The following is a 27,083-nucleotide window of genomic DNA, read 5'->3' as shown; positions in this document are numbered from 1 at the left end:
AGATCAATTCATAATTTTTCTTTGAGCTTTTGAATTGTAGCAGTTTTGATTTTGTCTTCATCTGAGTTTGTGTTTTCATCTTCCTTACAATTATAGTAATAGTCCATGGTTTGGATCTTTTTCTGCTATTGCTTTCTTGACTTTTTAACTATGCTAACATGGGGTTTTGCTTCCAGAGTGTAGGGGGCATTGCCCCAAGGTTCCGATTTTTGTGCTGCTAGTTTCACTGCTAATTCTGGGAACTTGGAAATTTTTGGTTCTTGAAAGGAGTATGAACTAGGGAAAGTTGTATTTACTATTCTCTTGGCCTGTGTTCCAGTGAGCAACTACAAGCAGTTTTTTCTGCTCTGAAACTATAACCAGGGTCCTAGTTCCTCTGAGGCTACAAGCTCTGATGTGCTGTTTCTCAGTGCACTGGGTTGATATCCAGGACTGGGACCAGATCCAAGCAAGAGCAATGCAACACAGTCCTTTCTCTGGAGTCAACTCTGTAATCACCTTCTGATAAGGCTTATGTGGGCTTAGAGGCACAAAAACCACCTCTATTGCCACTGATTCAGTACCCCTGAGGCCTATTACTGATTTGCTAGAGCAGCCAGCACTAAACTGTAATCCACTCTTACCCTACAACAGATCTTTCCAGCTAACTTTTAATTTTCATTTTATTTATTTATTTGTTTGTTTGTTTATGCATGCATGCTGAGGCAATAGCATTTAGTGACTTGCCTAGGGTCACACAGCTAGGAAGTGTTAAGTGTCTGAGGCCAAATTTGAACTCAGGTCCTTCTGACTTTAGGGCTGGTGCTCTATCCACCGCACCACCTAACCCGTCTTGGGCTAGAAAACTGTTTCATTCTGCTATAATGTTTTGAGGCATTATTTAAAGTTTTTTGGATGAATTTTGGGAAGAACTCAGACAAATAATTCCCTGACTTTTCCCACATTCTTGGCTCTGTCCCCTTCCATTTAAAATTAAAAGATGTCCAGATTTTGCTTTAAAATCTCCAGTGAAAAAAAAAACCATACTATTTTGTGAAATGATGTATTTCACTTTTAGGTTGTTCTAATTAGGTAATTTCTACTTGAATCAAGGTAAATGTGCTTCTTTACAATATTACCCCATTGCTCCTGCTTCTGTATTTTAGTTTCAATGAAAATTAAGTTTTCTAATTGATAACTCTTCAAATAGGTGAACATAGTTACTATACCCTCTCCCTTCCTTCCCCTCCCCCCTTAAGTCTTCTCTTTTCCAGCTTAAAACTTTAAATCTTTGTATGGTAGCTATCTCATGCAAGTGTAGAATCAGAACTTTGAGTACTTCTAAAGAATATGACAACTATAAAAGACCATGCATAAGCTAGGTATTGTTACTCTGAAGGCACACATACACACAAACAATTAGTTTTCCTCACCATGGGAAAAGATGCTTGAGTTACCATTCTTGTTCCCAGAATACTTTAATCACAAGTAGGTCACTGTCTACCAATTATTCACTCTCCTAACTTTGTACTTCTTTTGCTATTATTATATATTTCCTTTCCCTTTCCTGAAATTTGTCTTTCAACACTTTATAATGTATACAGTTTATTTTGTCTTCTTGATCTAGTTTTAAAATTATAAATTTGTTCAGCATTACTAAGCTTGTGCATGGGTAATAGTGTCCATAGCTCAGTATATTTTTTTGGTTGCTACATTATCATCAATCACTATTGACATGTTTCACAGTCAGATCATTAAAACCATTACTATCTTTTTCAAAGTGATATTTGGCCATATCTTTTCATTCTGTACTTTAAAAAAAAGTTTTATTAAACAATTTTGTCTTTACATAGGCATTTTCAAACTGAAGCCTCTCTTCTCCTCTGACAAACAAACAAGCAACAAAATTCACTGCAGAAATTGTACTTAGTAACGAGAATATTTTAGGGAATAGATGCTTCCTTAAAAATCATTTGAGCTATGGTGTTGAGCAACTTGACTTATCTGGCAGTTGAAATCAATCTAAATGTTAATAGAAATTTTCAAAAAATTCAAATAAGATCTGCTCTCTACCACACAATAATAAGATAATGGACTTTAAAAAGGGGTAAGAGGGAACCAAATACAAACTGTAAAAAATTCCTCTGCATATATCAATGGTACAAAGTCTGATTCTGTGAATAATTTTACTTTCAACAATCCAACAGGCCAATCTAGGAAAACAGAATAACAAAGAAGCAAGTAGGATATCCTCATTTTCTGTTTTTGGGACATGTCATTTATAATGATCAAATCTTATTATCTATTGGGAAGTGTCCCTTAGAGCTACATACCCATTATAATTTCTTGTATATTTTAGATATAAATGATATCTGTTCACCAACTGGTGGTGCTTGAAACAAATTATTTTCCCCCATTTTATCTCTTCTAATTTTCTCTTCATTGCTTTTATTAATGTTTTAAATTTTATGTAGTTTTATTTTTCATCCTTTATAATTTCTATTTCCTCTTTGGTTAGTAATTCTCACTCTAGACATAATTCCACTAACATATAATTTCACTTTTGTCCATAATTCTACTTTTCTGCTTTTTAATCAGTTCTCACAAGTTTTGAGGATCTCCATTCCATAATTTGAAATCTCATTTATATTTTAACTCATTATTTCCCTTATGATTTTGGATAATTTCTTTTTCTAGGTTAATTTTGTTATCTTCTCTAGTAAAAAAAAAAAAAAAAAAAAAAAAGTATACCTTTACTAAATGATTACTAAAACACCAAATTTTTAATTATTTTAGGTCATATAGTCACTTTCATCAAACTAGTATGGCACAATCCTAAGGGGTCAATCTCCCTCCAATTACATAAATGAACTTTTATTTTTTTCCAGTCTTACTAAGGTAAGACATACCTCATACCTCTTGTGTAGCTATTTAGAAATATTCCTATTATTATTCCTTTAAGTTTTCTTTGTTAATATTACATTGAAATTCTCATTTTTATGGTTCAGAGGTTTTCTAAGCACACAATTAGGTCATTCACAAATATGGACAGTATGTTACATAATCATATTGTCCAGAATTCATCTACATTCAGTTCTAGGCTTAACAAGCTAGAAAGTATCTGGAGAATGGGTAGGTAACTAGAGTAATGAAGACCCTTGAGTTCATGTAATAAGAGATTTGGTTGAAGGAACTTGGCATATTTAGCTTGAAGAAGAAAAGACTGAAGGGACATGATAGCTATCTTCAAATATTTCAAGGAGTGTGTGTCTTCCTATTAGAGTTATCCAAAAGTATCTAAGTTGCTTAGAGAGGTGGTTGGTTCCGTCATCTTGGAAGTTTCTAATCAGAGGTTAAATGACCACTTGTCTATTATGTTATGGTAAAGATGTCTTTCCTGTATGGAATCTACTAGTTGTCTATTGAGGTCTCTTCCAACTCATATTTTTTAACTGTGCTATATAACCCTTAGAAATTACATAAATCCATCAGAAAGATAAACAGAAATGAAAATAGTTAAAAATTGTTCAGTGTTCATAATTTACTGATCCAGCCCTCCTTCCTCACTAAATCCCTCCATGTCAGTTCTTGCTTTTGCACCTCATTTGTAAAACCTATTAACTTTTCTTACCTTTTCATACAGAACTGTGTAGGAGGAGGGCTGGGTAGTTCTGGAAACCTACTTATATCAGATTATGTTAAAGGGGGAATAATACATTGTATACATCTAGAAGGGTATAAACATCTAAATTTAGTAAGAAATAAGAGGGGAGGGAAAAGAATAAGGGTTAGGGTATAGAAGAAAGTATGTAGACTAATGGGATATGGTATGTAGATTAACAGGAATGGGATAAAGAAGGAGGGAAAGGTAAGGGAAGAGAATAAGAGAGGCATCCTGGGGTAGAGGGGCTGTTGCATGGGGGTGGGAAGGATAGGCTAAGTAATAGCAAGGCAAAATAGCTGGTGAAAGTAAAGCAGAGACTACTGGGCTTATATCCCAAGGAAATACTAAAGAAGGGAAAGGAACCACATGTGCCAAAATGTTTGTGGCAGCCCTTTTTTGTAGTGGCTAGAAACTGGAAAATGAATGGATGCCCATCAATTGGAGAATGGTTGGGTAAATTATGGTATATGAATGTCATGGAATATCACTGTTCTGTAAGAAATGACCAACAGGATGAATACAGAGAGTCTTGGAGAGGCATCAACTGATGCTGAGTGAAATGAGCAGAACTAGGAGATCATTATACACTTCAACAACAATACTATATGAGGATGTATTCTGATGAAAGTGGATATCTTCAACATAGAGAAGAACTAATCCAATTCCAATTGATCAATGGACAGAACCAGCTACACCCAGAAAAGGAACACTGAGAAATGAGTGTAAACTGTTAGCATTTTTTGTTTTTCTCCCCAGATTATTTTTACCTTCTGAATCTAATTCTTCCTTTACAACAACAACAACAAAATTTGGTTCTGCACATATATATTGCACCTAGGATATACTATAATATATTTAATATGTATGGGAATGCCTGCCATCTTAGGGGAGGGGGTGGAGGGAAGGAGGGGAAAAAAGTATAAGGGATAATGTTGTAAAAAATTACCTATGCATATGTACTGTCAAAAAAAGTTATAATTATAAAACTAATTTTAAAAAAAAGAAAAAAAAAGAAAGTAAAGCAGAGGAGTCAGCAGGGATAGGAAAAAAGATTATACAGAAACAAAAATGATCAGGAGTAGAATCTATTAGGAGAAAAAGCAGGGGTATTATAATTGATCTCAGAAGCTAAAATTGTGTCAAAAGAAAAAAATAGGGAAACCATACTATAGGTCAGTTATATTAATATTATTAGACTATTTAAAATAACTAGGTAGTATAAGATTGGAATATCATTGGTTTAGAAAATGATGACTTGATGGATTTAGAAAAACATGAAAAGACTTGGACATATGAAGGATGATATTGTCCACTTTCAGAGAAACAGAGGACAAATTAACATAGTACAGCCTTACACAGATATGAATGTATAAATAGTATACATATGTGTGTATATATCAGCACTAATAGCCTTTGAGGTGGGGTGGGGGAAGTGGAAGAAAAGAGTAAAATAATGTTCAGTAAAGAACAAAAGAAAACCTACAGGGAAGCAAAGAAAAGATAGGTAACTGAGCACAATGTGTAGTATTTACAATATAGATTTTCTTGAAATGGAAGAATTGCGTATGTTCTGCTGTGCCCATAACAATAGTTTCCCCCCCCCCCATTGGTATCTTAAATTTCAAATAAATAAAATTTTAAAATGAAATGAATACTTGTTATTGAGAACATATATTTTGAATATATAGAACATATTTCAAATAAAGATCTAGCATTGAAAATGAGAAACATTAGAATTCAATAGAAAAGGGTTTTAAAGCAAGAATGTCCCATTTTCCTATTACTGTTTTACTAGAAATTAGTTGTGATAGTAAGAATAAAATTAAAGATATAAATATGAGCAAAGAGATGACAAAACTGTCCATATTTGTGAATGACCTAGTTGTGTGCTTAGAAAATCTCTTTGTAGTGGGCTACAAAATGAACCGTAAAAACAAGACATGGGAAATCAACAAATTTTAATTTGTAAGACTGATGTTAGAAGGAATGTCAGTATGTGTATTGCCTTAAAGTGAGGGGAGGCATTTGGGAGAAGAGAAAGATTAACTAGGCACTGAAGTGGAAATTCCTCTTACAGCTTGGTAGACAACAGCTAGCAGGATTGTATTGGACAGTGATCCTCAAAAGAGAAAAAAATAGTGATGATGGTAGGGGGGAATTTGGAAATGGCAATGGGGAACAAAAAGTATTCCAATTCCCATACCTCAATTACTGAGTTGTAGGCATGAAAGTACAGCCACTTTTGGAAAGGATGGCCAACAGAGACTGTGTTATCAGGAAGGAACCAAACTTTAGTGAAATGGAAGAAGAAAAGTAAAAGATTTAGGATGGAGTATGTTTGTTGGCTGGGGAGCAGGCATTCTAAAGAAAACAGTGGAAGGCACAGGCAGCTTTAGAGTGAGGTTGGGGTTTTCAGTTGAAGGGAATAGGAATAAGAGATCAGGTGATAGTGGGCAGGAATGGGGTGACATCTGCAGAGTCAGAATTGTTGGGTTGGGAAGAATTATTGAACTGTATCGATCAATAAGTTTGAGTAGATTTTCATTGTCCTTAGGTCTCTGGATGGAATCTTTCCAAAAAAACCTATCTTGGGCAGGTGAGTAGACACTTGCCTAAAGCTAAAGGAATGATTATTAATTTCCTTCCCCAAAGGGGAGATTTGATGGAATGACCTTCCTTCTCTAGCCTACAAAGAACTTAAAAGAAAAAGGATAGGCAAAAAGGGGTAGGCATTCTCTGGGATGTTCTTTATATTGGGGGTAAGAAAAAAATCAAAGAAGAAGATCTTTGCTTGAGATGTAATGGGATAACTATTTTTAAACTGAGAGAATGCAGGCCTACTCAATTTTTATTTTATTTTTTCTCTAAAGTGAGAATTAACTTTATACTTGAAATCACAAAACAAAAGTGAGTAACAAAAAGTTGATATTCATGATCAAGAGATAATAAAGCCATCTTTGCTGAATTAAAAACTCTTGACCTAGATAAAATCCTACTTATCTCTTAAAACAAAAAATTGGCAGATATGTTGTTGAGCTACAGTCACTAATATTTGAAAAATCACGAAAAAGGAAAAATATTTTAGTGTTTAAAAGGGGAAGAGAACAGATTTGCAAAGTGCTGGGTAGTAAGCATCATTTTGATTTCTAGGAAGATTCTAGAAAAGATTATTAAAGTCATAATTGGTAAACATTTAGAAAGGTATAGTAATAACAAAAAACTAGCATAGCTTCCTTAAAAACCATTTCTATTTCCTTTTTTGACCAAATAAACTAGTAAATAAAAGCAATGCTATGAATTTACTTTACCTAGATTCTCAACTCTTTTAATAAAGTATTTTGCATGGTTCTTATGGAAAAGATGGACAGAAAAGGATTAGATAAGAATATAATTAGGTGGTTACAGATAGAGTATCTGTTTTGCATTTCTCCGTTTCCTCACTCCAGGAATTTTCACTCTCTCCTATGTATTGATTGCTCTTCCTTCTCTATGCCTCATGGTTTCCCTAGCTTTTTCAAACACCAAGTAAAATCACTTTTTAAAGGAAGCCTGTCCCAGCTGCTTTTAATAATCTTGCCTTCCTTCTGTTATTTATAATTTGTCCTATAGATAGCTTGTTTGTACATAGTTGTTGGCATGTTGTCTCTCCAAATAAGCTGTAAGAACCTTGAGAATAAGCACTAAATTTTGCCTTTTTATTACCAAGCCAGCTGTTTATTGATTGAGCTGAGCATTCAAGATATCTCTGTGGCCTGCTACATATGAAGTGTTTCACAAATGCTTTATTATTACTGTCCAATACAATTCTGCTAGCTGTTGTCTACCAAGCTGTAAAATGAATTTCCATTTCTCCTGCTGCAACTTCAGTACCTAATCTTTCTCTTCCCCCAAATGCCTGCCTCACGTTAAGGCAATACACACACTGACATTCCTTTTAACATCACTCTTTAATTTATTGATTTCCCATGTCCTCCATCCTACCTCAGTCACAAAGATAGTCACCTATTCTTTATACCACAACTTAGAAAATCCTGTTCCCTCAATTCTTCTCAGGTCATCCACATTTACAACTAGCTACAACTCCCTTTTTTTTTTCTAAGATGATCTTCAACCCTGGCTAATATCAAGTCGTCCATATGCTTTCTTGCCATCTCATGGGAAGACTCAGTTGTTGTAAAAGCAATCTCCTTTCCATATTTAAGTGATGCCATTGCATCCTTCAGCAGAATGCCTCCCCAATCATCCCCATTTTCTCTTACTTTCAATCTGTTTACTTCCAGACTACCTATAAACATGCCTATGTCTCTCCCATCCTCAAAAACCTCTCTATCTCTGCCAGGTACTATGACCTCATCTCAAACAAAACTGCCTCCCACCCCCAGTTATTAATGATCTTTTAATTACCAACTTCCTCCTTGTTAAGCTTTAAAAAAAATTTTGTAATACTATTTTTTTTTGCATTTTATTTTATTTTTTCCAATTATATGTAAAGACAGTTTTCAACATTCAATTTTGTATGATTTCTGAGTTCCAAACTTTTGTCCCTCCCTCCTTTCCTTCCCCTCGACAAGATAGTAAGCCATCTGATATAGGTTATACATGTATAATCGTGTGAAACATGTTGTGAAAGAAGAATCAGAAAAGGGAAAAACCACAAGAAATAAAAACCTAAAATAATGTGAAAATAGTATTCTTCGGTCTGCATTCAGTCTCCATAGTTCTTTCTCTGGATGTGGATTGCATTTTCCATCTTGAATCTTTTAAAATTGTCTTGGATAATTGTATTGCTGAGGAGAGATTAAGTCCATCATAGCTGATAATTGCACAATTGTTTCTTTGTACAATGTTCTCCTGGTTCTGCTTACTTCACTCAGCAAGGGTTCACGTTAAGACTTTTCATATTTTTCTTATTATTTCTTATAAAACAATAGTATCCATTTACCACAACTTGTTCAGCCATTCCCCAATTAATGAGCATCCTCTCAATTTCTAATTCTTTGACATCACAAAGAGATACAGCTAGTGATATAGCTGGATCAAAGAACACAGAGTTTGGTTGCCCTTTGGAATAGTTCCAAATTGCTCTCAGAATGATTGAATCACTTATGACAGTATTATTTTCTCCTGATTTTCCTCCTATCTATATAACCACTCCTCAGTATCTTTTGCTGGGTCTTCATCCAATCCCCTTAAGAGGGGATATACCACAGGGTTTTGAAGTCCTGGGTCTTCTCTTCTTCCATAATACTGTATTTCATTTAGTGATTTCATTAGCTCTTATATATTCAACTATCATCTATACATTAAGTGTTCTAAAATATACTTAACCTCTCCAGTTTCGAATTTCCAAATGCCCCTTAGATATACCAAACTGGTTGTCCCATAAATATCTTAAACTCAACATGTCCTTCCTTATAATCTTCCCTTTTCTCCCACCCTCTTCCTAATTTCTTTTCTTTTTCCCCTGAGGCTGGGGTTAAGTGACTTGCCCAGGGTCACACAGCTAAGAAGTGTTAAGTGTCTGAGACCAGATTTGAACTTGGGTTCACCTGAATTCAGGGCTGGTGCTCTATCCACTGTGCCACACCTAGCTGTCTCCTCCTAATTTCAATATTATAGGAGAAAGTACCATCAATCTCTTAATCATCTAGGCTTCCAATCATGTTCACTCTCACTCTTACAATCTGTTGCTGAGGCATATTAATTGTATCTTCTTAACACTTGTAGTTACAGGGCCTCTTCTTTCCTCTGACACTGCTACCACCATGATTCTGGAGGATAGTCTCTCATAACTGAATTATTCCAATAGTTGATTAATATGGCTGCCAAACAGATAATCTTCTTAATATGATTTTCCTAAAGCACAGACTTAAATATGTTATTATTCTACTCAGTAAACTCCAGTGGCTCCCTATCATCTCCAGAACCAATGATAAAATCTATTTGGCATTCAAAGTCCTTCAAAATCTTTCCATTCTTCTTATACCTTACACTAAATGTACCTTCCACCCATGTACCCAGACAAGAGATATCATCTCCCATCTATGGGCATTTTTACTTGTTATCCCCCATTCACAGAATACTCTCCTCTCTTCTCATCTTTGTCCCATGGCCTCCTGGACTTCAAGTTCTAAATAGAACCCCACTTTTTAATTGGGAGTCTTTCCCAAACTCTCAATTCTAGTGCCTTCCTTTTATTGATAATTTTTTATTTATTCTGTATCTTGTTTGCACATAGTTATTTACAAGCTGCCTCTCCCATTAAATTGTGAACATGGACTGTCTTTTGTCCGTCTTAGTATCCTCAGTATACATGTTTACTGACAAACTGATTGACATAGTAAGTAAGCCCTTATTAAATGTTTGCTGAGTGTTACTACTGGGCTTATATCCCAAAGAGATTTTAAAGAAGGGAAAGGGACCTGTATGTGCAAGAATGTTTGTGACAGCCCTCTTTGTAGTGTCCAGAAACTGGAAACTGAGTGAATGCCCACCAATTGGAGAATGGCTGAATAAATTGTGGTATATAGATATTATGGAATATTACTGTTCTGTAAGAAATGACCAACAGCATGATTTCAGAAAGGCCTGGAGAGACTTACATGAACTGATGCTAAGTGAAATGAGCAGGACCAGGAGATCATTATATACTTCAACAACGATACTGTATGATGGTCAATTTTAATGGGCAAGGCCTTCTTCAACAATGAGATGAACCAAATCAGTTCCAATAGAGCAGTAATGAACGGAACCAGCTATATCTAGCAAAAGGACTCTGGGAGATGACTATGAACCACTACATAGAATTCCCAATCCCTCTATTTTTGTCCACCTGCATTTTTGATTTCCTTCACAGGCTAATTATACACTATTTCAAATCCGATTCTTTTTGTACAGTAAAATAACTGTATGGACATGTATACATATATTGTATTTAACTTATACTTTAACATATGGTCAACATGCTATCCGGGGGAAGGGTTGGGGGGAAGGAGGGGAAATGTCGAACAAAAGATTTTGCAATTGTCAATGCTGAAAAATTACCCATGGATATATTTTGTAAATAAAAAGCTATAATAAAAAAAAATAAAATTAAATAAATTTTTAAAAAAATAAATGTTTGCTGACTTGACTTGAAATATGACTAGAAGGGTAAATGAGAAGTGCCTTAAGATTCCAGACTAAGTAGTTTGTATTTTATTTTAGAGACAATAGGTAGCCACTGATGATTAGGGAAGGAAAGGGGCAGATTTATGTTTTAGAAATATCAATTTGGCATCTGTATGGAGATGTTAATTGGATCATTCTGATAGCTCAAGCTTTAGATATAAAATATTTGCCAAAGGCCCTACATTGAAAATTAGGAAGGTAAATAAACTAATATGCAAACCACAGAAACTGCACTGTATAAATTTTATCCAATAAAGGATTGTTACATAAATTTCACAAGTCTTAAATGATTAAGATATAATAACATATAAATGATATTTGTTTTCAGTTCTGAAGGAGTAACACCTCTTCTTACTAATCTTGTAAATGAATCTCATGAACAACTGACTATACTATACTATAAATCTTACTTAGCTCTTTTTTTCTACTTCTGAATATAAGAAAAAAGACTTAAAAAACATATTGTTTCCAAAATCTTCCTAGCACCCAAGGAAATAGCTAAGGAATGACAGTAAGAAATTCTAATGTGCAACAGTGAATCAAAATGTGTAGTGGTGGCTCTAACAGCAAAAGACTGACTGTCATGACAGCATATAAAACTTAATAAAAATAATTTAATAAAATTAAAAAAAAAAATCTTCTGTTAGAGAGGAGTCCAAATTAACAATACAAATTCTTGAGTTTTTTTTTTTTCCTTCAGGTTTCCTGAAATCTAGAAGAGAACAAATACACACACCAGGCTCTAGGGAGTATTAAGTGTGTAAAGAAAGGCCTCCTTTTCAGGCTCACTTTGAAATAATTCTTTCACTTGTTTCCTCAAACACATTTTTGGATTGATTTTGGGGCTTGAAAGATTTTGGTACCCAGTAATATTAGATTTTTTCCTAACATCATACAGCCATACTTATGAAACCGAGAAAGTAAGAGAAGTCAAATATATAAATCAGGTAAGATGCCCTCTAGGTAAAACACAATAATAATATAAACACAAACAAAGGTGTTGGCTACCAAAGCATTTACAAATCTTTTTAATTTTATATTAATCTTACTCCCTATATTAATTCCAAAAAGCCAAAAATTTTAGATGGAAATTCTTATTCGCCTTCCCCAATCAGAATTCTACCGAACTTTGGAAAATTACAAGTATAGTTGCAACGTCCAGGCTTCCCTGTTCCTGCAATCTTTCATCTTTGGCAACAACTTTAGACTACCTGTTCCAGGAGGAATCGGCTGAAACCGATTTCTGGCTTTCAATAGGGACCGGGGTAAACCCCCCAAATCCTTAGCCTGGCTATTACACTGCAAGGGGCATTTATTTCGGTCACGTTTGGCTTGGAGCACCACATAGAGGAGGCAGCTGGAGGCCAAACAGCTTAAGATACCCTGACTCCCTCCCTCGGCACCCGCTCTGGTCCGTAGAAAGGAACTTCGGGTCATCGCTTCAGCTCAAGAGGCAGGTCTCCCTTAATACCTCATTTTATCAGGTAAGTGTAGACGACCCTTGGCCAGAGGAAGAGTTTGGAAGGAGCCAGGCTGAGGCCTTGAGACCGCCCCTAGGCCAGACTGAGGCTGTGTGAAGGCCTATCTCTAGCCAGGCGTTGCCTGATATTCCCCAGGGCCTAACTTACCTCAGCATCTTCTTTGGACTGTGGTAGGGTGGGAAACTCCAACTTCACGTCCTCCATTGCCCCAGCCAACTGGCTGGTATGGTTTATGGAGCCAGCTGGCTGTCCAGCCCGTAACCCTCAGGCAGATTATGGGGCTGTTTGCTAGGGGCAGCTGCAGTAGAAAAGGCCGAGGGTGGGGGAATGCAGGCTGGCTACTGACACACTAAGGCCACTAGTTCCCGGCGACTCCTGTGGCGCCGCTGAGCGTTGGATGGCTCGTGCTCAGCCGCCATGCTGTTCCTCATCACCCCCTGAACCCGCCCCGCCCCTTCAGCCTTCTGCACTGCTAAACAGTACCCTAGGCAAGGCAAAGCACTAGACTTCCTCCGCCGGCCCAACCAATACAGGACCACGTAAAGTGTTGCCCTACCCTCCCGCCGCCAAGTGTCACTGCGCCGTCTTAATCACGCCCCTCCTCCGGCCCAGCCAGCGGAGCTGACGTAGCCACACGGGCACTTCCTTCTGCTACAGGCTACATCTGTAGGGTGTGCTAAAGTACTGTACTCAGGAAATGGGTGTATACTGTGGCGAATCCCATTTCCTAGCTTTTTTTTTTTGATTGTTTTTAAAGGACGCAGTATTCAACAGCTGGCGGTTTGTTAAAATGCCACACCACAGGATGACCTTTAATAAAACGAAAAATTGAGCAAGTAATTCCGAAATTTAAGGTGAATCTTGGCGTTTCTTCCCCACTCTCGACTTTACCCACATTGCATCACATACCTCCCAAACGTATTAAGTATGAAGTATGAGTATGAAGCCAGAAGTATTTCCATTTGTTTTCACAAAAGTACAAAAGAATTAAACGCAATTTAACTTTTAAAAGGCAGCATGTGTAGAGAAAACATCAGATCTGAGTCATGAAGACGGGTTCAAGTACCATCTCTGATACACTGTGGCTTTATGACCTAGGACAAATCATTTAACTTTTCAGCAGTCCCAGGAAACTAAGATCATAAATTGCAAAGCAGATGCCAGATCTATATTGGTAGATGAAGTTTCTTTAGTTTTCTAGAAAAAAATGCTGGTAAAAAAGGCATAAAAAGCTCATCCATCCCCCTTCCATAATATATTATCTGTATTTCACTTAGTGATTTCATCAGGTTTCATAGATTCAACTATTATCTCTATACTAAGTATTCCAAAATATACTTAACTTCTCCAGTCTTGGAACATACCAAACTGGCAGTACCATAAACATCTTAAACTCAAAATATTCAAAACTTAACTTATAATCTTCACTCTTCCCCACTCCATAATTTTGCAAAAAATGCCACATTACTCCTGACATGTTACAAATCAAATTTTTTCTAGCTTTCTAAAAATCTAGTATAAGGAAAATATTCCTAAAGATCTAACAGCATTTAGTGAGAAAAGGAGTATAGGAAGCTGCAGCTGAGGAAACCCCTTCACCAATGCAGACTAGCAACTGGTTCACAGCTTTCCAAACTTTGGTTTTATTGAGAAGGGGTTCAATCAGGCCTTAAATTTCTATGACTAATATCTGGTCTAATTCCTGACCAATTGCCTCCCAAACCCCCTATTATGCCCATATCTTTTCTACTTTTTAGCGTCTGTAGAAAGATTAAATCCTTTCTTCCCTTAGTTACAGATAAAATTGCAAATTGAAAAAAATTTGTAATAGTTTATGTTCACAAATTATCTTAAAATCCCAGAGCTGAAAGAGGGGTTGGGTTGTTTGATCCATTCTTATTTTACAGAAAGGAGACCAAAGAGTTAAAATAACTTGCCCAACATTATGCCAATGAATTGTAACACTTGTTCAGCTTTTCCTTAAGTTTCAACTAAAAAAATAACTTAAAGAAAATTTAAACAGGTTAACAACATTAAGTGACTTGCATTTTTCCCCCAAAACATAGTACCATGTAGTTTATGTAACTATTGGAGAAAAAAATTATACCTTACTTATAGTTTTTATTATGACATCACTGGATCAAAATCTTTAAAAAAACAAAGTAGAATATCTGATCAAAGCAATGATTTAGGCTGACTTTTGCCTATTAATATTGACTAAGGTAAAATTTCACCACTTTTTATGAGCAAAATGCAAGCAAGGGAAAAAAAAATCTATCTATCCATCCATGATGACTGTCCCTTTATTTACCCCTCCCTCCCCCACCAGCCTTCAACTCTATCCCAGAATCAAGACAGCCCAAAACTACCAAGAACTGCCATTTCCAAGGATGCCTTCCCACCTTGTCTTCCCTCTTCACCTAGGCTATTTTACTCAGTCTGGATAATATTAAGTTTCATATTATTGTGATGAACTGGAGAACCACCAGGCCTTACCATCTGCCCTACCATTTTATCTTCAGATGCTCTATATCTCATCATCTATTCTGCTTCTATTCCCTACAGTCATGTTAACTATCTTCTTAGCCTATTGTTGCACAGACTCTGCAGTTCTATTTCAAGGTGAACTTTTTATGAACAGATTGTTTTATGATTTGCATCACCATTAGGACATAATGATTATGACAAATAAATGTGTTTTCATTCATTCATACATATAACATCAGGACTAATTCAGGCTAGTCTGGTTATTTAGGTTTGAAATTGGAATAAAACGAGACATTTGCAGAACATATGACAATTAACAAAAAAGTTTACTTAGCCTTGAGAGAGAGGTATGAATTCAGAGCAGGAAAAGGATATTCAGCAAAGATACATAATTGATTAATTTGGGCTCAATTTTACTGCCTCCATGTTACTGATGATGATCTGAGGTTACATGCCTGAGAAAGGAGCCAAGTGATTATTGCTGCCCCAGTTTTTGTATTTATGGCACTAAGAATTAAGGTTTCAGTACTTTTTAAAGAAAAATCTAGACTTTAGAGGGGTAAGATCTTCAAAATACTAACACAAAAACTCACTTTAATTAAATAAACTACAATTAACACAGTTTTGGGAATACAAACTATTTACTTTAGGAAAGTATTAAGTTGGTGGAGTTATTTATAAACAATCTCAGTCTATTTTTCACCTGCTTTTCTTTAAGAGCTGGAAGGGATCTTAGAAGTTATATAATCCAATAATGAAGAGATTTTTCAAAAGGGCACATAAAATACTATAATATTCAGCTAATAGTTAAAGGCTGATTTAATAAAACTACAATTTTGAATAAATGATGCTAAATTATCAAACTGAAATTATCATTACTTATGTTAAGTAACACATTTCCTTGTAGCTTTTAAGTATCTTATCAGGAGAAGACCTATGCACAGAGAAAATCTTTTTGGGTCAACAGTTAGGAAGATTTCCTAAACACATTAACATGTGCCTAATTAGCAGGCTACATTAGGTTCAGGTATAACCAAAGTATGAAATTCTATAGTTTAACTACTAAAAACCCGACATCTTTAATTTCAGTGGGGGAAAGGAGGGAAAAAAATTTCTTCTTCTCATATTCAGGCTAAGTTAGTTCTCCCCCCCCCCCACAAAAATAAAATAAAAATGTCTATGGAAGGATCACTATACATATAAGTTGATTTGAGAGGCAGAAATAATTATATATATAATTTATATATATAATATATAAATATATATAATTTATATATATAAAATATATTTGAGAGGCATTATAATTACACATACATACATACATATAAAGCATAATTATGTATATACATACACATATATAATGCATTGGAATAAGAATCCATGGTTACTGACAGGTTTTATTTTAAAACCAACTTTTAAATATATCAAATTCAAGGGACACTGATTTGGACTGTCATATATATATAAAACTTACCAAAGATCCCAAACAATTATGACAAATGTTATCTTGGCCAAGGTTACTGTGCTAAGTAAGAGGACTGAATTAAACAAATTTTATTCAATTCTTTGGGATGAAGAAAACAAATAAAATAATATAAAATGCCACTTTTAAAAAATTGAAACCTTAAGCCATTTCAATATTTTAAAAATTGATCACAAAGTAACAATTTTGAAAATCCTTATTCACCTCATTTCATTTAATTTGCTGCAAAGCAACATTGACAAATCTATCATCTTTTGCACCATTATTGTACATAGTTAATGAACTGTTACTTTATATGTAAAATGCTTTTAATGAGATAATATCCAATACATACATTATTTTCCTCAACTTTATTTTTATATATGCTAACGTCTTTTAAGAATTATAACTTAGACAGGTTTATAGTCAAGCTTAGATTCCAACTTCTTAGAATCAGCCACTTTTCTTACTGCTTTCATGAAATCTTCCTGTACTACAAAATCATGATCAGCACGAATTGCAAACATACCTGTGAAGAATAAAGTAATATAATTAACAAATCTGGTATTTATTAAGTTATTTCATTTTTTCACATTTACTCTGTTATCAACGTTTCCCCCCCAATCAAAGAAAGTCTATTTTTCTCCTTTTCCCTTCCCATTAAAAAAAGAGGGAAATGAACCCCAAACTCTTCTTATAAATATCAAATGAAGCAAATTGCTGCATAGAATATGACCAAAAAAGTCTCCATTTGTACTGAGTCCATTAATTTTCTATCAAGAAGTAGACAGCATATTTCATCATGAATCCTCTGGAATTATGGTTGTCAATTGTGTCGATAAGCATTCCTAATCTTTCAAAGTTGTTTTTATAATATTTCTGTCACTGTATAAATTATTCTCCATCAACTCATAAAATTCTTCATAAATGCCCCTTACCCTTTATTTCTTTCAGCATGATGTATTCCCATCATGTTCATATATTGTAATTTGTCCAGCAATTTCTCAATTGATGGTACCCCCTGAATTTTTAATTCTTTGCCATTGCAAAAGAAGTGTTATATTTTGTACATATAGATCCTCTTCTTCCTCCTTGGTATAGCTGGATCAAAAAGTACTCGAAAATTTTGTGTAATAGCTCCAAATTGTTTGCCAAAATGTCTGGACCAGTTCACAGCTTAATTAACAGTGTATGGTTGATAAATATATTTGTTTTCCATGGTGCCTCCAGCATGTCTAATTTTCCTTTTTTGATAAACTTTGCCAATATGATGGTCTGAGATGGAACCTTAGCCTTTTAAAATTTGCATTTCTTTATTATTAGTGATTTAGAATATTTTTTGCCATATAGCTATTGGTAGCTTAAATTTTTTCCTTTGAAAATTTCTTGTTCATAGATTTTTACTATTTTTCAACTGGGGAATGCAGTGCCAACACTTACAGAATTTAATGCAGAAGAAATATTTTTCCCAGTGAATGCTCAAATGGCCAAATGGATTATCAACAGGTAGGCTAACTATAACGAGTTGCCAAATTAAAATTATACACTTAATGTAGTGAAAGAACTAGGAGTAACAGTTCATGAAATAAAAATTGACAAACTACTCATTAGATAAAATGTTTTACTGCTTTAAATGCTGATTATCATTTAAAGGTTAAGAGAACTAAATCTTGTTTCATGTCGTATGTTCTATGTTCTTTTTATTTCTTTTAATTAAAAAAAAAAATCACCTTTTCTATTCTTAAAGGCATTGGCATTATTCTGAGAGTAGTTAGTTAGTTGGTGGACTATCTAGTTTTTTCATTGCTTCTTCCCATGGCTGCCTTCCTATATGCAATTTAATTAATTTAAACTTTTACAAGATAAAAACTAAACCAATCAATTTATTTGTTAGTAGTTTTTTTTTTTTTTTTAACTGAGTAAAGAAACTAAAAGTTTCATTTTCTAGAGTTTGGGATCACTTCATTTGCCACTAATGATCATAATTCAAACATAAGTATTTTTATGTCAAAATCAAGTATTTGCTTGTGATTTATTAGTGTAATCAATCTCTCAATCTCATATTTTAAATAATACATCTTGCTATTACAAAGTCAGATAGCTTAGATGCTTTGCAACACTACTCCCCTCCTTTAAAAAGTTTTACTGAAGCATGCATCTTTGTTCTACCCCTATATGCTCTTTTATATTGTCAGGATCCTTATGCCAACATACTTCTTTTTACTAAAGATGCCCTGTTTTCCAGAGTTAAGATAGTAAGCTGGGGTATAAGCTCAGCATAACAACAATCCTTTACAAGTCACCTCTCTGGATGGTCTTAGCTACAGCAAAAATCCCAGAATTATTTCACATTAGCATAGCACCAGGTGGTCTCTAAACTCAGAAAAGCATCAACATATTTGTTTTCCAGGCATGAAGTTCTGCTATGATCTCACTCCTGTTGTTACCCCTCCATCGTCAGGGCTACAGCTCGAAAGACAGCCATTGGTATAAGTATTGAGATTTGTTCATAGTAAAGTAGGTCTGCTACTAGAGAGGAATCTCAGCACATGTGTCTAATTTCCTTCCAAGAACAGAAGAAAGTTTTTTTGTTTATGACCACTATTATCTTTTTAGTTTTATTTTTAGAGTTAACTGTGTGTGAAATGTTTTTTTTGGGTTGTTTTTTTTTTTTTTTTAGAGCTAACAGCAGTTGTATAACCTCTGTGATTCAAGACGTAGGTGCTATTAGAAGCAGAAAGAAGTTGAAAAAGGTTAAGGTCATACAACTAGTAAATGTCTAAGACTGGATTCCAAATTCCAAATCAGTTCTTCCTTACTTCAGGTTCAGTTGTTTTATCTACTGGATCACCTTCCTCTTTCATTGTCTCCACTTAATCCCCTGATGTGTTTCATTTATTTTTAAACCAAATGGTAGATGTGTTTGTTTCCATTCTCACATATTTGTTTTCACACATTTCCTTTGTCATATCCAGATAAAAATAATATTCATGAGAAGGCTCATTTCTTCAATCCCTTCTTCCTGGTTTGTATATATATATATTTTTACCATACATATCTCTATTAAGTGAAATAGTGAATTTCTTCCACTTTTTCCTCATTTACTCCCCAATCCCTTTTAAAATGTCTTTTTCCTAAGACCATCAAAATAATAAAAAAAAAAGCACTACCAGCCATACTACTTTTTTCTCTGAACCTTGAAGACATAATTTTAAGTTGTTTCTTTTTTCCTTATTAGAACGTAAACAATTCATTTATCATATAGTCCTTTCATTGATCAAAGTATGTTTCCTGTCTATATTTCTCTTGATTTCTTTACTTCAAGATTTGAATTCAGATCTGATCTTTTCATAAGGAATGATGATTTAATTAAAGGTCCCCACTTCCCTATATAATTTCCCTCACTTTTTCTGGGTAAATTATTCTAAATTCTAAGGTTCTATATACTGCTTCTGGAATAACATATTCCAAACTCCCCATTTCTATATAATGGTGGCTACCAGATCGGATCATTTTTTTTTCTTCCTCTGAAGCTCTAGATTTGAGATGTGATGTTTTTTCTTTTCTTATAGGCTTACCTTTTGGGTTTTTGCAGAATCATGCCTATCTTTTTTGTGCTGTCCTGGATGAAATGAATATGCCATTCATTTTTGTTCTCTACATCATTGTTCTCTTTCAGATATATTTTTAATCTACCATGCAGCAATCTTCTAATTATTCTTCAATTTCCTTCCTAGCTGCTAACATCTTCAGCTCTATCTGAACTTTATACAAATGTTCACTTGCCTGCTACTTTCTCAAACTACCAGGCTATCTGTTATCCATAATTCCTAACTTTTTCTTTTCACTCAACTCCTCAATCTCTGACAATTTATTTAGCTTATATACGACAACTCAATTTTAAAATCTTGAATGTCACATAATGATCCTGCTTAATGATCTAGTAAAATAATTACTATTTAAAAAACAAAGCATGATGGCATAAAAATGCCAGAAGACTGAAAATGAGGATCACAAAAGCAAGTCAATGTTAGAACTAAAAACAGGAATTACCTAATATATGTAAACCAGTATTTATAGAAATTTTACACAGAACAATTTATCACTTTTTAATCTAATACCTTGCCCACTGTAGTAACATAAATTGCAAGAATTCACTTTTGCGAAATTATAGACATAGAAGATAATGCAATTTGAAAAAATTTCTTACCTGCTTCAGTGCAAACATTTCTCAGATCTGCTCCATTAAAGCCATCTGAGAGCTTCACAATTGCTTCATAATCTAATCATAGAAATATTGGAAATTGAAGATTATTTTCAATTTTATTCCAATGCTGAAAAGTTAGACTGAATGTCTCTATTGGAGAAAATGGGATCAGAACCAACTCATTATCATTTACTGAGGGGGAAAAAAGGTGAGCTCCTAGTAAATGACATACCAGTAAAGTGTGAGTTTAAAGGGTGCACCAAAGAGAGCTTGGAGAAAGAAAAGTTCTACAATAATCTCAGCAGGGAGTGGCATATGGAATCACTGAAGAATAAAAGAATTGCCTTATATGTCTCCTTATCCATCAGGCTGCACTCATGTTGGACTTCTTTGGTTTCTTCACCACAGTCCCAAATTGAGATTTTCCTTCCTCTCTATGTCCTCATCCCTTTCCAGCTTTTTATTTTTCCCCCAGTGAAGTTGCTTAAAGGCAGCAACTTTCTTTTTTTGTATTTGTGTCCCTAAAGCTGATCACAGTGCCTGGCAATATAGGCACTTAATGAATGTTTACAGACTATGACTTTGACCTTGTTGTAAGGGCCCATTTGAGGTTACATAACAAAGATATGCTGTAACAAATTAATTTATTTAAATATTTACCAAGCAAGTTTTATTGGCAGTATTCATGTCCCAAGTTACTTTTTTAAAAAGTATTTATTTGGGGGCAGCTAGGTATTGCAGTGGATAGAGTACCAGCCTTGAACTCAGGAGGACCTGAGTTCAAATCTGATCTCAGACACTTAACACTTCCTAGTTGTGTGACTCTGGGCAAGTCACTTAACCCCAATTGCCTCAGCAAAAACAAAGTATTTATTTAAAATTAAATACAAAGCAAGAAAAAATAAAATAGAAAAAGACAGAAAATAAAAATAAAATAAAAAAAAACACAACTATGAAAAAAATAAATTTCCTTTTCAAGTAAGCATATATATAGTAAGAGAAGAGATTATATTCATGACTGTCCATCTTTTCTTGTTTCCTTGTAGATTATTCTTTTGTTCTCTGCTGTTTACTTTATTCTTTCAGTCACACAAATATCTACATACATACATACAAACACACATTTATACATACGTAGATATACATCTAAAACAGTACTCATACGACTGACATATATTGCAGATTTTTCTCTCTTGACCAAATCTTTTAAGTGTCTGAGATCAATGACTACTTCAAAAATAAAACAAATTTTGTAAAAGTGCAGATCAAAGCATCCCAAAATTTTGTAAGTATAACTTCTTTATTAGTGAATTTTGGTTAAATCTTAATAAAATATATACTAAGAATAATGAGCAAGAAACTTATTAAGATAAGAAAAAAATCTAACTGCTACGGGTGAAGAAAAAACTGAAGAGGAGGCTTTATTTCCAATCTTTTTTTTTCAGACTATACATGTATCAATTTACCTCAGAGATCAATTACTATACTGAGCCTATCCCTTCCTTCTTCTGTGAAAGTTATGATAGTTTTTCTTTTGATTAGCTCAGAGGATTAAAACTTATGGCTGGGGCATCTAGGTGGCACAGTAGATAGAGTACCAGCTCTGAAGTCAGAAGGACCTGAGTTCAAATCTAGTCTTAAGACATTCCTAGCTGTGTGACTTTGGGCAAGTCACTTAATCCCAATTGCCTCAGAAAGAAGGAAGTGGGGAGGAGGGGAGAAACAATGGCTATTAGCATCTTGCTTGCTTGACAAAACAGCATGAGAAGTTTGGCTGGCAAACCATGATGGACAATCAGATGAAAGTGAGCTTCACTCAGCAGAATTAAAACCCATGATATCCTCACTGTAACCAATTCCTGGTTTGGCTAGAGAAATGTTCTAGGGGGTAAAGTAAAAATACAACATCAATAAGACCTAAGTTTAAATCCAATGTCAGACACATACTAACTGTGTGATCCTGGAAAAAATAGTCAACCCTTTTCTGCCTATTTCCTCAATTGTAAAATGCAAATAGTAATAATAATAATAATAATACCTACTCAAATCACATAATAGGAATTGTTATATAATTGTTCTCTTTCCTTTAGATAAATGTTGAATTACCTTACAATTCTCATTTTATTACCATATCAAATCTAATTTACCAGAAGACTGACCTGACTCAGGCCTAGTCTAAAAATAATTTGTAAAACACAAAAAATTAGATTTTAGGTTATTTCATACCTATTTCACCATGTTTTGTGATAGGACCTGCATGAATCTTCAATATGTCTAATCTTGCTTGTTCATTTGGTAAATCAATATCTGAAATGAACAAATATTTTAGTTGATTTTATATAATTTTTTTTAAAAGGGAAAAAAAAAAAAAAAAAGAGCTGTGAAATGAAAAAAACTAACAGTTGAAGCAAACTTACGTATTTTTCTATCTAATCTTCCCGGACGCAATAAAGCAGGATCCAATGTGTCTGGTCTGTTTGTAGCCATGATCATTTTTACTCTGTGTAAAGTATCAAATCCATCCATCTGATTTAGTAACTAAGAACAAATTGAAAAACAAACATTTTAATACTTGACTTGCTTGACACATTAAAATGTTTTCTTCTAAGCATGAAAGATGCAAGTAAAATTAAATAAGCCCTAAATGACTATTTCATTACATCTTTTATATTTTGCATAGGAAACTTTCTCTCTTCTCAAAATGTCAAGAAAGCAATAGAATGGCAAATGTTATTTTGAAAATTTCTACCACAACCAGTTTTCATATATGAAAACACCTAAAACTAAATTTCACACTGCACTATTAGTGCTCAGTTTGATACTCAATTCTAGAGTACTAACTTCAAATCTGTAAGGTCAAATATTGATTCACTCTCAGAGAAATCTAATATAAAGGATTTCCCTTATATTTTTGTGAAAATGGATATATCAAATAATGTGCTATAAATATATACTGAAAAAAATCAAATGTTTACATAACCAAAAGCAATCAAATAATTAGAAACCATTATTTCAACAAGGCTTTGTTGAATAAATTTCACAGGAAAAAATTTACACTTTAAAATATAAGTTTAACAAACATATGCATTTTACCAATTTGTATATTAACTTATCAAACGCTAACCAATAAAAAATGAATGAAAAATTTGAGTTGTTTTTAAACTCAAAATAACAGATAATTTTTAAGTACACACTTTTGTCTGACTAGATGCAATTTATTTTAAAGTTTCATATTCTTATAAGGCAATACACTTTGCACCCTTACAGTTGCCAAATCCAAGGGCCTTTTTCAGTAGCATTTTGATATTTCTAATTTCTTCTTACAAAGGAAGAGAAGAGTGAAGAAACCAAAGGAGTTGGCTTGACACTTTTGCTTCTCCTACTTTGTGAACAGCTTCCTTTGTCTCTTTACTACTTTTGTAGGGGGAGAGGGTAGGACCTATCTTGATATTCTTTTTATCTTTATTTTCTTCATTCTCTCTTTGATAATCCTATTTACTCCTATAACTTCAACTACCATTTTAATGAAGATTCATTACTTATCTTTCTTTCCAAAGATATCCTACAAGAAATCTTTGCCTGGTTGTCCTACCAACAACTCAAATTCAGCACTGGAAATTTATTTTTCTTTTTCCTTCATCTATTCTTCCTCATGATTTCATTAATTTTGTCAGTGTCATCACTGATTTAATCTCAAATGTTTGAAATTTTGGAATATTTGACTCTTATTAAAATTACCATACCAGTATATTTCACATCTACAACATCTCTCACTTCTGTCCTCTGTTCTCTAGATCCACTGGCACTATCCTAATCCAGGTCCTTATCATCTGTCTGTACTTTAACAGCAAATTCCTATTAAACCTTCCATAAAATAGACTGTCATGTAGAGATTTGATTACATCACTTCTCTGCTTAAAAAAGAAAAATAAATCTTCAGGGGGGTTTCCCTTTTAATATGTGTGCATGATTATAATCAGTATTTTTAGTCCATTCATATTTCTAATAATGAACCTGTAGGAAAAAGTATAATGTCATTTTTTGCAATCAATGTTCTGATGGTGATTTGGATCCTAAGGTAAATGTTTTCATTATACAAAATTATTAAAATAGAACCAGATACTGTTAAATAAAAACTGATGTTTAAAAAATCTGTTTCAAATTTAAATCTATAGTTAGAGATTTGAAATTTACAATATGCTGTCAGCTTCTAAATGTAGAATTTTAGGAAATTTTAATAACAAATGTAAACAGATTTTTCTATAAGTCCCTTTGACAAAACTTTACCTCCATTAGGGTTCTCTGAATTTCTCTATCAGCTGAAGTACCCTCAGAAAAACGACGGCCACCTAAAATGAACATAAGATTTAGAAGTTTATGTATATTTCTATTTCTTCTCATGTCTAATGAAAGAGAATTTATTTGAATTTTGTGCATAAGGATAAACAGGACAATGATTTTTAAAGCTTCATTATCAAAAGTTAAAATAGCCAAAGAAGTTGAATACTTAATTCCCTGTTCTACAAAGAACACCATAAAAAATAGGGGAGAAGAAAAATCAAATTCCTTCAGAATTTAATCAAATACAAGCCTAAAATAAAATTTGAAATCATCTTACCAATAGCATCAATTTCATCCATGAAAATGATGCATGGCTGGTGATCCCTGGCATAATTGAACATTTCTCTGATCAAACGAGCACTTTCACCAATGTATTTGTCTACAATGGAACTGGATACAACCTGATAAAAACAGAAAAATGATTTTAAAAAGTGCAAAAAAATTTTTCAGTGCAAAAATAACATCATGAAAAATCTCCTTTACCTTTAAAAAATTGCAATCCAGCTGGCTAGCAACAGCTCTTGCCAAGAGTGTTTTTCCTGTTCCTGGTAAGAACATTTAGAATGCTTCTATTAGTTGTAACTAAATTCTGACAAATGTTGCCCATTTATCTTTTTATTAAGCCCTAGTGAAAGCCCCAAACATATTCTATTGCAAGGATCACACTTAAGTAGATTTATAAGTACAACAATGTAAATATAATCCATTCATGTTTTTATCTGTTTGAGACTTTCCATAAATCCATAGATCCAATACATGCTGACCATGAAGAATCCAGAAAGCTGCTACCTTCCCATTTCCTCAGCAACAGGGAAAGCAAACTTGTTAGGATTACTAAGTGAGAACTGAGGTTGTCTGGATAGTTACAAGGTGAGAACTCAGGTTGACTTGGTAGAAGGAGCAAGCCCATTGGCTGGGGTGGTTCTTCCCAGAAGCCCTTGCATTATCCCACGCCCATTCTCTGGGAGAATAAAAGAGAGAGCACTGTGCCTGAAGAGCAGATCGGCCTGGAGAAGGATAAGAGCTGGAGGAGATTCAGAGCCAGGATTCAAGAAGAAAGACTCTGAATTGCATCAGGCTTGACGGGGCTCTCTGCAGGAAGGGAAGTCACTTCTTTGGACAAGAGTTAACAGCAACTGCCTGGAGACAACGGTTCGTTACAGGAAGAAGAATCTTTATGAAAGATTTGAGTAGAAACAGCAGATCTCTTCCCAGAGAGCGATCCAGCAGCTTCTAGAGACAACAGCACGCAACATTTGGCGTCCACACGTGGGGCAAGGACTTTTGCTTATCCTGACAAGAGGAGCTAGACCAGACCTTCGCAATTTGGCGCCCGAACAGGGACCGACACGGTCCTGATTCCAGTGGAAAAGCTTCCAATCCAGATCTCAGTCTCTCTGACCCAGAACCGTGAGTAACGAGGAAACTTTGTTAAAAGATTAAGTGAGTGTGTTAATAGATAAATAAGGAACTTAACTTGTTAAGGGCTAAACCAGGAATCTCTTATAGCTGAAATGGGGCAGATGTTAGCTATATTCAATCCCTGGACCTCAGCCGACTCATCCCCAGCCCCAGAAGCAACCTCAGCTTCACCCCCATTCAGGAGTGGTACTATAGAGAGTATAATCAACATAATTGAGGAGCAGAGTTTACTTGTAACCTGGGTACAGATTGCTAAACTCTTGGCTGCATTAAGACACACATCCCCTTGGTTCTTAGAGGAAGAAAAGATAGATGTAGATAAATGGAAGCTAGTGGGATATGAAATGAAAGAATTTCAAGCAAAAAATGGGCCTCGTTCAATTTCTGCAGAAGTATTTTATATCTACAACATAGTTCAATTAGCCTTAAACTATCAAGCAAGTTGTAGGAGAAGGAAAAGTTCTAAAAATGAACAGAGGAGGAAGTGTGAGGAAAAAAGGAAAGATCAAGATCTTGCCCTAGAGCAAGAGGATTTAAATGAGGAATTATGGTATGATTCTCTTGAAGAAGCTTCAACTCTCCCTAGAGAACGGATTATTGACAGGCCCACATCAACCCCACCTTCAGAGGTGGAGGAAGAAGGAGGGGAAGAGGCAGAAACACAAACAGAATTGCCTGTGAAGCAGCCTAAGCCTATGACAAGATTAGAAAAAGCATTGGTTAAAGCTAAGAGAGAAGGACAGGATATAAGTGATTTTATACATGCATATCCTGTGATTGAAGAGATTGACTCTGTAGGTAAAAAAAGGAGAAGATATGCACCTTTAGATTTGAATAAAATTAAGGATTTGAAAAAAGGTTGTACCCTTT

The 27,083-nt window shown here is 34.4% G+C and overlaps 2 protein-coding genes across 2 annotated transcripts in view; both read right to left on the bottom strand.

Moving 5' to 3' along the window:
- The window catches only part of STYX (serine/threonine/tyrosine interacting protein), a 36,930-nt gene extending 24,105 nt beyond the window's left edge, over positions 1-12,825 (bottom strand). The window contains exon 1 of the mRNA XM_074290555.1: positions 12,442-12,825. Within this exon, the coding sequence (XP_074146656.1) occupies positions 12,442-12,498 (57 nt within the window). The 5' untranslated portion in view covers positions 12,499-12,825. The remainder of the gene's footprint in view (positions 1-12,441) is intronic.
- Positions 12,826-16,320: 3,495 nt separating this feature from the next.
- Positions 16,321-27,083, bottom strand: part of PSMC6 (proteasome 26S subunit, ATPase 6) — a 28,782-nt gene continuing 18,019 nt past the window's right edge. Inside the window, exons 8-14 of the mRNA XM_074290554.1 lie at positions 25,275-25,336; positions 25,069-25,192; positions 24,738-24,799; positions 22,868-22,988; positions 22,677-22,757; positions 20,454-20,525; positions 16,321-16,772 (exon numbers count right to left, since the gene is read on the bottom strand). Coding sequence (XP_074146655.1) covers positions 16,654-16,772; positions 20,454-20,525; positions 22,677-22,757; positions 22,868-22,988; positions 24,738-24,799; positions 25,069-25,192; positions 25,275-25,336 — 641 coding nt within the window. The 3' untranslated portion in view covers positions 16,321-16,653. The remainder of the gene's footprint in view (positions 16,773-20,453; positions 20,526-22,676; positions 22,758-22,867; positions 22,989-24,737; positions 24,800-25,068; positions 25,193-25,274; positions 25,337-27,083) is intronic.

Source organism: Sminthopsis crassicaudata, chromosome 2 (assembly GCF_048593235.1).
Source record: "Sminthopsis crassicaudata isolate SCR6 chromosome 2, ASM4859323v1, whole genome shotgun sequence".
Classification (NCBI taxonomy): Eukaryota; Metazoa; Chordata; class Mammalia; order Dasyuromorphia; family Dasyuridae; genus Sminthopsis; species Sminthopsis crassicaudata.
This window is presented reverse-complemented; position numbering and strand designations above follow the sequence as displayed.